We start from the raw sequence: 11,320 nt of genomic DNA, 5'->3' as shown, positions 1-11,320 counted from the left end.
TTGTTGGAATGTGAACCTTCAGCCCAGTCTGAGGTCCTGAGCACTCTGGAGAAGGTTTTCATCCCCCACAGCATGATGCTGCTACCACCATGCTTCACTGTTGGGAATGTATTGGACAGGTGATGAGCAGTACCTGGTTTTCTCCACACATACCGCTTTGAATTAAGGCCAAAAAGTTATATCTTGGTCTCATCAGACCAGATAATTTTATTTCTCACCATCTTTGGAGTCCTTCAGGTGTTTTTTAGCAAACTCCATGTGGGCTTTCATGTGTCTTGCACTGAGGAGAGGCTTCCGTCGGGCCACTCTGCCATAAAGCCCGACTGGTGGAGGGGTGCAGTGATGGTTGACTTTCTAGAACTTTCTCCCATCTCCCGACTGCATCTCTGGAGCTCAGCCACAGTGATCTTTGGGTTCTTCTTTACCTCTCTCACCAAGGCTCTTCTCACCCAGATTGCTCAGTTTGGCCGGACAGCCAGCTCTCGGAAGGGTTCTGGTCGTCCCAAACGTCTTCCATTTAAGAATTATGGAGGCCTCTGTGCTCTTAGGAACCTTAAGTGCAGCAGATTTTTTTTGTAACCTTGGCCAGATCTACCTTGCCACAATTCTATCTCTCAGCTCTTCAGGGAGTTCCTTTGACCTCGTGATTCTCATTTCCCCTGACATCCACTGTGAGCTGCACGGTCTTATATAGACAGGCGTGGCTTTCCTAATCGAGTCCAATCAGTATAATCAAACACGACTGGACTCTAATGAAGATGTAGAACCATCTCAAGGATGATCAGAAAAAATGGACAGCACCTGAATTAAATATGAGTGTCACAGAAAAGTGTCTGAATACTTATGGCTGTGTGATATTTCAGTTTTTTGTTTTTTAATAAATCTACAAAATGTCAACAATTCTGTTTTTTTCTGTCAATATGGGGTGCTGTGTGTACATTAAAGAGGGAAAAAATAAACTTAAATGATTTTAGCAAATGGCTGCAATATAATAAAGAGTGGAAAAATTAAGGGGGTCTGAATACTGTCAGTGCCCACTGTATGTATATATATATATATATATATATATATATATATATATATACATATATATATATATATATATATATATATATACACACACACACACAGTATACACCTACACACCACACAATACAGTCATGATGCTTGATGCTTGAATGGGTTTGATGCCAAAAAAAAAGCCTTGACCTAAATGCCCTCAAACACCCTTAAGATGAACTAGGTTACTAGGTAATGTCAATATGAATTAATAATGGAATCAGGGGGTCATAAAAGGAAGCTCAATTTTGACCCAATGATGCTAAAATTGGTCCCAAAGATCAGCAAAAACCTGTAAACCTGAGTTACACTATTACTGACTTGGATCAACTGAGACCAACAAACCCAGCAGTTTCTTCATCAAAACTAGATACATCTTATATCTCCTGTTGGATCAGAATATGGCAGGACAAGTTGAGGTTGAAAAGGCTGGAGAGTGAGGTCAGGTGGCAAATAGGTGCTGGAGGAAGAGGGCTAAAGTGCATCAGAGTGTCAGGTGAGGAGGACATACTGTAAGTAAAGTCATGTGATAAAAAGATTGGCTTGGCGCTTTGAAGAGGAGGGTAAGAATTAAGGTTGACTTTTTTTCCAAGTTCAGGTGTCACCCTTCAGTTCTGGTCCATGTCTTCAACAATGGGGGTGTTGTAACTCTGGAACAGAGGCTGCATGAAGAGGCCCACGGTTCCCACCACACATACACAAACAAAGATCCACAGGAAGAGGCGGTCAATCACCATCGCCACGTACTTCCAATCCTCAATGATCTGTAAGGACACACAGGTTCGTGCTTAAAAAATAAAATAAAAACACCATTGTTGTGTTTTCTGTACAGTGTGTAATCTGGTATAATATAAATCAATCTTCAGTGTTTTGTTTAGTTAATTTAGTTTTGTTGGGGTTCACCCCGGTGGACGACAGGGTAGCCACCCTCCGCCTTCGGGTGGGGGGGACGAGCCCTGACTGTTGTTTGTGCCTATGCACCAAACCGCAGTTCAGAGTACCCACTCTTTTTGGAGTTCTTGGAGGGGGTGCTGGAGAGCGCTCCCGCTGGGGACTCTATCGTTCTGCTGGGGGACTGAGGCTCACGTGGGCAATGACAGTGAGGCCTGGAAGTGCATGATTGGGAGGAACGCCCCCCCCCCACCCCGATCAGAACCCGAGCGGTGTTCTGTTATTGGACTTCTGTGCTCATCACAGATTGTCCATAACGAACACCATGTACAAGCATAAGGGTGTCCACACGTGCACTTGGCACCAGGACACCTTAGGTGGCAGTTTGATGATCGACTTTGTGGTCATGTCATCGGACTTGCGGCCGCATCTCTTGGACACTCGGGTGAAGAGAGGGGCGAAGCTGTCAACTGATCATGGTGGGGGGGGGGGGAGGACTTGGAGAAGGCGTTCGACCGTGTCCCTCGGGAGTCCTGTGGGGGGTTCTTCGGGGTACCATACCATAAGGGAGAGCCCGGACACCCTGCTGAGGAAACTCATTTCAGCCACTTGTATCCGGGATCTTGTTCTTTCGGTCATGACCCACAGCTCGTGACCAGAGGTGAGTGTAGGAACATAGATCGACCGGTAAATTGAGAGCTTCGCCTTTCGGCTGAGCTCCTTCTTTACCACAACAAACCGATACAAAATCTGCATCACTGCAGATGCTGCACCGATCCGCCTGTCGATCTCCCGTTCCATTCTTCCCTCACTCGTGAACAAGACCACAAGATACTTGAACTCCTCCACTTGGGGCATGATCTCATGCCCGACCCGGAGAGGGCACGCCACCCTTTTCCGAGTGAGGACCATGGTCTCGGATTATGAGGTGCTGATTCTCATCCTAGCCGCTTCCTACTCTCAGCTGTGAACAGCTCCAGTGAGAGTTGGCGATCCCGGCTTGATGAAGGCAACAGAACCACATCGTCTGCAAAAAGCAAAAAATACAACACTGAGGCCACCAAACCGGACCTCCTCTACACCTCGGCTGCGCCTTGAAATTCTGTCCATAAAATTTATGAACAGAATCGGTGACAAAGGGCAGCCTTGGCAGAGTCCAATCCTCACCGGGAACGAGTGTGATTTACTGCCGGATATGCTGACCAAACTCCGGTTGTACAGGGACCGAACAGCCCGTATCAGGGGGTTCGGTACCCCATACTCACAAAGCACCCCCCACAGTACTCCCCGAGGGACACGGTTGAACGCCTTCTCCAAGTCCACAAACAGATGTAGACTGGTTGGGCAAACTCTCATGCACCCTCAAGGACCCTGCCGAGGGTGTAGGGCTGGTCCACTGTTCCACGGCCAGGACAAAAACCACACTGCTCCTCCTGGATCTGAGATTCGACTTCCCGACGGACCCTCCTCTCCACCACCCCTGAATAGACCATACCAGGGAGGCTGAGGAGTGTGATCCCCTTATAGTTGGAACACACCCTCCGGTGTGTTCCAACAACTGTATGTTGTGGGGCTGTCCTGGTTGACACGCCTCTGCAACATCGTGTGGACATCGGGGACAGTGCCTCTGGATTGGCAGACTGTGGTGGTGGTACTCTCATGAGCATTGAAATCCCCCAGCGGAGTCCCCAGAGGGAGCGCTCTCCAGCACCCCCTTCAAGGACTCCATAAAGAGTGGGTACTCTGAAATGCTGTTTAGTGCATATGCACAAACAACAGTCAGGACCCGTCCCCCCACCCGAAGACGGAGAGAGGCCACCCTTTTGTCCACCGGGGTGAACCCCAACGTACAGGCACAGAGCCGGGGGGCAATAAGTACACCCACACCTGCTCTGCGCCTCTCACCGTGGGCAACTCCAGAGTGGAAGAGAGTCCAACCCCTCTCAAGAGGACTGGTACCGGAGCCCAAGCCGTGTGTGGAGGCGAGCCCGACTATATCTAGTCGGAACTTCTCGACCTCACACACCAGCTCGAGCTGCTTCCCTGCCAGAGAGGTGACGTTACATGTCCCTAGAGCCAGCTTTTGTAGTCGGAGATCGGATCAGCAAGGTCCCCGCCTCCAGCCACCGCCCAGCTCACATTGCACCCGGCCCCTCCCACAGGTAGTGAACCCATGGGAAGGGGGACCCACGTTACCCTTTTGGGCTGTGCCAGGCCGGGACCCAAAGGTGCAGGCCCGGCCACCAGACGCTCGCCTTCAAGCCCCACTTCCAGGCATGGCTCCAGAGGAGGGCCCCGGTGACCCGCGTCCAGGCAAGGGAAAACGTCTTCCTGAATTTTTTAACATCATAGGGGTTTTTGAAGCTGTGCTTTGTCTGGTCCCTCACCTAGGACCAGTTTGCCATGGATGACCCTGCCAGGGGCATAAATCCCCAGACAACTTAGCTCCTAGGATCATTGGGACACACAAACCCCTCCACCACGATAAGGTGACAGCTCAAGGAGGGGCCAAAATCAAAGTATTCGATGAAAAATTATTTGTAGTTTTAAGGCACTTCCTTTCAAAAGCCTACCCCTTCATCGTCGTCCTCACTCTTCATTTTGTCGGCAATGTAGCGCACGCCGTCCACGGCATCCTCCACATCAATGCTGCTTTTCAGTGTCGTCCTCTTCCTGAACTCTGTGTTGTCGGCAAAGTCGCTGAACGGCCAGCGTTTGGCCGACTCCTCGTTGACGTAGAAGGATGACGAGGAGTCTGCCAGTCCCACAGAACCTGTCCCCGCATCTGCACCCGCTTTCTTCTCAGAGTACGATTGTTGTTGGTATTTTTTCCGGAACTTCTCACGTATGTTGGATCTTCCAGGTCTTCGCATGAAAAGATAGGAGGGAAGTTGATACATAAAGATGCGTTTGACCCAAGGAGGCATGGTGTGCGTACTAGGGGAGCGATGGTGGACGTTGAGCACACAAACACTGGTGACGATGGAAAAGGTGACCAACACCATAGTAAACATCAGGTACTTCCCGATCAGAGGCACTGCTAAAGATGTGGGTGGCACAATCTTTGAGATAAGAAGTAAAAACACAGTGAGGGCCAGGAGCACAGAGATGCAAAGCGTCATCTTCTCACCACAGTCTGATGGCAGGTAGAAGACCAGAATGGCCAAAGATGTGATCAGAATACAGGGGATGATCAGGTTGATGGTGTAGAAGAGAGGTTTTCTCTTAATGATGAAGTCATAAGTGATGTCCAGGTACCTGATGTCATCTGGGTCTTCATTCTTGCGTCCTGGCAGTGACACAATATCCCACTCGCCGCTGGGTTTGAAATCGTCGCGGCTGGCAAAGTCACTCAGGAGGATGAGGTCGATCTCAGTGTGGTCGTACGTCCACGAGCGAAACTTAAGGGTGCAGTTCTGCTGGTCAAAGGGAAAGTCGCGGACTTCAATCTTGCAGGCCGACTTGTAGATGGCGGGAGGGAGCCAGGCCACCTCGCCATTGTTAGAGACCACAGCATTGGAGTAGAAGGAGACTTCATAGGTGCCGTCAGCACTGGGAGAAAGACAAGGAAAGATTTAAAACGACATCTAAATAAAGCACATCACTACAATCCAGCCTCTATCGCTATAACATTACCGCACACCTTTGATTGTCAATCTACTGCAACAAGTTCTTGTTCTATGATGTACAGTATAAAACTTGGAAGGTGATGAACTTGCACTGGCTCCCGTTCCACCGAGATGTGATTTTAAAGTTTACTCACTTCCTCATAAAATACTACATCTTCGCACCTTCCTATCAGGCTAACTTAGTGGTTATGTTCTATCTTGAGCCCTGCGCTCACAATATTCTAGTCTTTTTGTGACTCAGACAGCTGAAAAGAAGTCAGTAGGTTCTAGAGCATTCTCTACATAGGCCCCAGTACTATGGAATGCCCAACCCATTGAAATTAGGGTGGCTAGCTCTGTGGAAATTTTAAAAACTTAAGACTTATTTCAACATTGCCTCACCACCTGACTCTGGACTTTGGCATGTCTAACTGGCGCTTCTCTTCTCTCCTGCTCTCTCGAGAGAGGCGGGGTACACACTGAAGTGGTCGCCAGCCAATCACAGGGCACATAGAAACAAACAACCATTCGCACTCACATTCACACCGACAGGAGATTTAGAGTCTTCAATCAACCCACCATGCATGTTTTTGGAATGTGGGAGAAAACTGGAGTGCCCAGAGAAAACCCTTGCAGGCACGGAGAGAACATGCAAACTGCACACAGGGGAGGCCGGATTTCTTCCCAGGTCCTCAGAACTGTGAGGCAGACATGCTAACCAGTGCAGATTGTAATGGAGATGTTGGTGAAGGAAATAGGGGTGATGAAGAAGTGATGGGTAAATACGGCATTCAGGAAAGGAACTTGGATGGACAGATGGTGGTAGACTTTGCAAAAAGTATGCAAATGGCTGTAGTGAACACTTTTTTCCAGAAGAGGCACGAACATAGGGTGACCTACAAGAGTGGAGGTAGAAGCACGCAGGTGGATTACATCTTGTCCAGACGATGTAATCTGAAGGAGGTTACCGACTACAAGGTAGTGGTAGGGGAGAGTGTGGCTAGACAGCTTAGGATGGTGGTGTGTAAGATGACTCTGGTGGTGGGGAGGAAGATTAGGAAGACAAAGGCAGAGCAGAGAACCATGTGGTGGAAGCTGAGACAGGTCAAGTGTTGTGCAGCTTTTCGGGAAGAGGTGAGACAGGCTCTCGGTGGACAGGAGGAGCTTCCAGAAGACTGGACCACTGCAGCCAAGGTGATCAAAGAGGCAGGCAGGACAGTACTTTGTGTATCTTCTGGTAGGAAAGGAGAGAAGGAGACTTGGTGGTGGAACCTCAGAGTACAGGAAATCATACAAGGAAAAAGGTTAGCTCAGAAGAAGTGGGACACTGAGAGGACCGAGGAGAGGCGAAAGGAATACATTGAGATGTGACATAGGGCAAATGTAGAGGTGGCAAAGGCCTAACAAGAGGCATATGATGACATGTATGCCAGGTTGGACACTAAAGAAGGAGAAAAGGATCTATACAGGCTGAACAGACAGAGGGATAGAGATGGGAAGGATGTGCAGGAGGTTAGGGTGATAAAGGATACAGATGGAAATATGTTGACTGGTGCCAGTAGTGTGCTAGATAGATGGAAAGAATACTTTGAGGAGTAGATGAATGAGAAAAATGAGAGAGAAGGGAGAGTAGAAGAGGCCAGTGTGGTGGACCAGGAAGTGGCAATGATTAGTAAGGGGGAAGTTAGAAAGGCATTAAAGAGGATGAAAAATGGAAAGGCAGTTGGTCCTGATGACATTCCTGTGGAGGTATGGAAGCATCTAGGAGAGGTGGCTGTGGAGTTTTTGACCAGCTTGTTCAATAGAATTCTTCAGAGCTGTGGGAGCTATAGAGGAATAAAGTTGATGAGCCACACAATGAAGCTATGGGAAAGAGTAGTGGAGGCTTGACTCAGGACAGAAGTGATTATTTGCGAGCAACGGTATGGTTTCATGCCTAGAAAGAGTACCACAGATGCATTATTTGCCTTGAGGATGTTGATAGAAAAGTACAGAGAAGGTCAGAAGGAGCTGCATTGTGTCTTTGTAGATCTAAAGAAAGCCTATGACAGAGTATCCAGAGAGGAACTGTGGTACTGCATGCAGAAGTCTGGAGTGGCAGAGAAGTATGTTAGAGTAATACAGGACATGTACGAGGGCAGCAGAACAGCGGTGAGGTGTGCTGTAGGTGTGACGGACGAATTTAAGGTGGAGGTGGGACTGCATCAGGGATCAGCCCTGAGCCCCTTCCTGTTTGCAGTGGTGATGAATAGGCTGACAGATGAAATTAGACTGGAATCCCCGTGGACCATGATGTTTGCAGATGACATTGGTGGAGGAACTGTTAGAAAGATGGAGGCATGCACTGGAAAGCAGAGGAATGAAGATTAGCCGAAGTAAGACAGAATATATGTGCATGAATGAGAGGGGTGGTGGGGGAAGAGTGAGGCTACAGGGAGAAAAGATAGCAAGGGTGGAGGACTTTAGATACTTGGGGTCAACCGTCCAGAGCAATGGTGAGTGTGGTCAGGAAGTGAAGAAACAGGTCCAAGCAGGTTGGAACGGGTGGAGGAAGGTGTTAGGTGTGTTATGTGACAGAAGAGTCTCTGCTAGGATGAAGGGCAAAGTTTATAAAACAGTGGTGAGGCCAGCCATGATGTACATATTAGAGACAACTGGAAGCAGAGCTTGAGGTGGAAGATGTTGAGGTTCGCTCTCGGAGTTGGATAAAATTAGAAATGAGCTCATCAGAGGGACAGCCAAGTGAGTATATTGGTAGAAGGATGATGAGGATGGAGCTGCCAGGCAAGAGAGCTAGAGGAAGACCAAAGAGAAGGTTGACGGATGTCATGAGGGAAGACATGAGGCCAGTTGGTGTTCGAGAAGAGGATACAGGAGTTAGGCTTACATGGAAAAGGATGATGCGCTGTGGTGACCCCTAATGGGACAAGCCGAAAGGAAAAGAAGAAAAAGAAGGACATCATCTTCTTCATCATCATCTTGAGACAATGTATTTATTATTGTGAGACTGTTTCTGTGGAGGCGGCAAGGTGGACAACTGGTTTTCACATCTGCCTCACAGTTTTGAGGACCTGGATTCAAATCCTGGCCCCGCCTGTGTGGAGTTTGCATGTTCTCCCCGTGCCTGTGTGAGTTTTCTCCTCCCACATCCCAAAAAGATGTGTGGTAGGTTGATTGAAGACTGTAAATTTCCCATAGATGTGAATGTGAGTGCAAATGGTTGTTTGTTTCTATGTGCCCTGCGATTGGCTGGCGACCATTTCATGGTGTACCCCGCCTCTCGCCCGAAGATAGCCGGGATAGGCTCCTGCACGCCCGTGACCTTAGTGAGGATAAGTGGTACGGAAAATGAATGAATGTTTCTGTGCATATTCCATAGTTATTTAATAGTTCCAGTGTTACAGAATGTTGTCATCCTTGGGGAGAATTTCTGTATCAGAACAAACTGTAACAGCATGGCAGGCATCACTCCCACACCTGCTTCCAATGTGCTGAGACGTTACTTGTGACTTGATCTCACCGAAGCTACAGGCGATGCATTATTGATACGTGGGCTATCAATTATATAGTAGGCTAATAATCCAGCATCACATTCACTTTCTAATGCTAGGAGAGGTTAGGGCACGGAGCGTAACTTCAAACTACACAAAAAATGAGTACCTCCTTCATTTTGCGACCTCCAGCCCCATCATCTCTTATCATATGTCCTCAGGATCCATTTTGCTTTGTTGTGCGGTCTTAACGTTGACTGGCAATCTGTCCTAATTAAAGTTTCATGGCTACGAGGCGAGTATAAACAGTGGTGCACCACCGCTGACCACAACACACATGAAGCATATCCCTACAACCAGATTAGCTGGACCCATCTCCCATTTTTAGTCGATTGATTGATTGATTGATTGATATTCCCAAGTGGCAGCATAGTATTGGTCTTGGAATTTACTACACCAGTGATTACTAACATCCATGTGTGGCGGTGTTGATTCCCTTGACAAACACCCTATTGGATTTAGTCGATTGGTGTGGGGCCACTCTCTAATTGCTATACACAGTCCTGATTGATGTTATCTTCTTGCAGTGTCCTCTGATTGGCACTCAAATTCTGTCCTGTCTTGTCCTGTCCTATTTGCTATGCTTCCGGTCATTCTCTTTGGGCGTAGCACTACCTTCCCAATTAACATCCTGTATACAGGTCAATAGCACTCAAAAGTGAAAAGCCTTTTTCTAATTTCCCTCACAGAAAGAATAAAGTTTCTATCTGTCTGTCTGTCTGTCTATCTATCTGTCTATCGATTACTATACTATATCTTTGGTGTCCTCATCACAATCACTCAACCGTCATTAAAATGTAGCAAAATAGACAAACTCCATTCGGTCTAATTATATGTGGCCAACCTTTTCCACACATACGAGTAGAATGATCTCTTAAAATGTGTTTCTTTTATTTTATACCCCTTTTTTTTCACTGGATGTATGTGATTTGGGCAAGTCCAAGACACTGCTCTGCTACCTACGGTGTGTGAAATAAGTGGTTAAATGATAATAAACACCGCCTACCCCCCCCAAAAAAAGAAAATAATTCACATGGTATTATCATTCACAGCAGGTTATTTGATAAAACAGGTGATTTGGATGATGTATATTCTATTTTCATGATGGTATTGACTTTGAATTAAATAATACTATTTTTGGATTGATTGAAAATGATCCAAAAATAGTGTAATTAAACTCTAAGGCAAAAAAAGAAAATGTGAATACATTTCAAATTAAACTGTGAACCATTTTCTACACCCAAAATATCTCAACATCCTTACTATATTCTCGTTAAAATTCATGTTGATGTTAAAAATAAGCAATTATTACAATAGCAAATGCACCAAATTATTGCAGTCCGTACAACTACTATGATGTATGGATTAACACAAAGCAAAAACACATAACGATTGAGATCTTCTTTCAGCAAACTAGTGGTAGTTCATCCCAAAGTGTAACAAAATAAATGACCTTTCGGATTTGACCAGCGTCAAAGTCTCATTAATCTTCTATCCCTTGAAATACAAAATTCCATTTTGACATTATTATCCTAAAAGAGGTGTGAGACAATAAGAGGATATGTGTGTGGACTAAGCGGATATGAAAATCATTTTAGAAAAATTGCTGTGTGTCCATCATTTAGTTTCACAAGAAGTCCTACACTGACTTCTTACTTGTTGTAGAGGACGATGTCTGGCAGCCAAATGTGTTGTGTCGGGAGGCGGATTTTCTTGATGCCATCATACTCATCGGGGTCCCACATTAATCTGTAGTCGTTCCACACCTGATGATTGTTTCAAAAGAAGTTACGAAGAATACAGAAACACCACATGTATCTTTATCCTCAACCACACATCCAGAAATTCTGCAGCAAAACACTATGTACTGGGGTGTTAATTCTTTATCAGGTACTCAATGAGGCGGCACGGTGGATGACTGGTTAGAACGTCAGCCTCACAGTTCTGAGGAGCAGGGTTCAATCCCCTTCCCCGTCTGTGTGGAGTTTGCATGTTCTCCCTGTGCCTGCGTGGGTTTTCTCCAGGCACTCCGGTTTCCTCCCACATCCCAAAACATGCATTAATTGGAGACTCTAAATTGCCCGTAGGTGTGAATGTGAGTGCGAATGGTTGTTTGTTTGTATTTGCCCTGCGATTGGCTGGCAACCAGTTCAGGGTGTACCCCGCCTCCTGCCCGATGATAGCTGGGATAGCCTCCAGCACGCCCGTGAC

At 46.8% G+C, this 11,320-nt stretch overlaps 1 protein-coding gene across 1 annotated transcript in view; it reads right to left on the bottom strand.

Annotated features, from left to right (window-relative positions):
• Window positions 1-1,223: 1,223 nt before the first annotated feature.
• The window catches only part of LOC133407440 (neuronal acetylcholine receptor subunit beta-2-like), a 31,267-nt gene continuing 21,170 nt past the window's right edge, over window positions 1,224-11,320 (bottom strand). Inside the window, exons 4-6 of the mRNA XM_061685343.1 lie at window positions 10,766-10,875; window positions 4,524-5,502; window positions 1,224-1,823 (exon numbers count right to left, since the gene is read on the bottom strand). Coding sequence (XP_061541327.1) covers window positions 1,668-1,823; window positions 4,524-5,502; window positions 10,766-10,875 — 1,245 coding nt within the window. The 3' untranslated portion in view covers window positions 1,224-1,667. The remainder of the gene's footprint in view (window positions 1,824-4,523; window positions 5,503-10,765; window positions 10,876-11,320) is intronic.

The sequence above is a fragment of the Phycodurus eques genome, chromosome 9 (genome assembly GCF_024500275.1).
Source record: "Phycodurus eques isolate BA_2022a chromosome 9, UOR_Pequ_1.1, whole genome shotgun sequence".
In the NCBI taxonomy this organism is placed as follows: Eukaryota; Metazoa; Chordata; class Actinopteri; order Syngnathiformes; family Syngnathidae; genus Phycodurus; species Phycodurus eques.
This window is presented reverse-complemented; position numbering and strand designations above follow the sequence as displayed.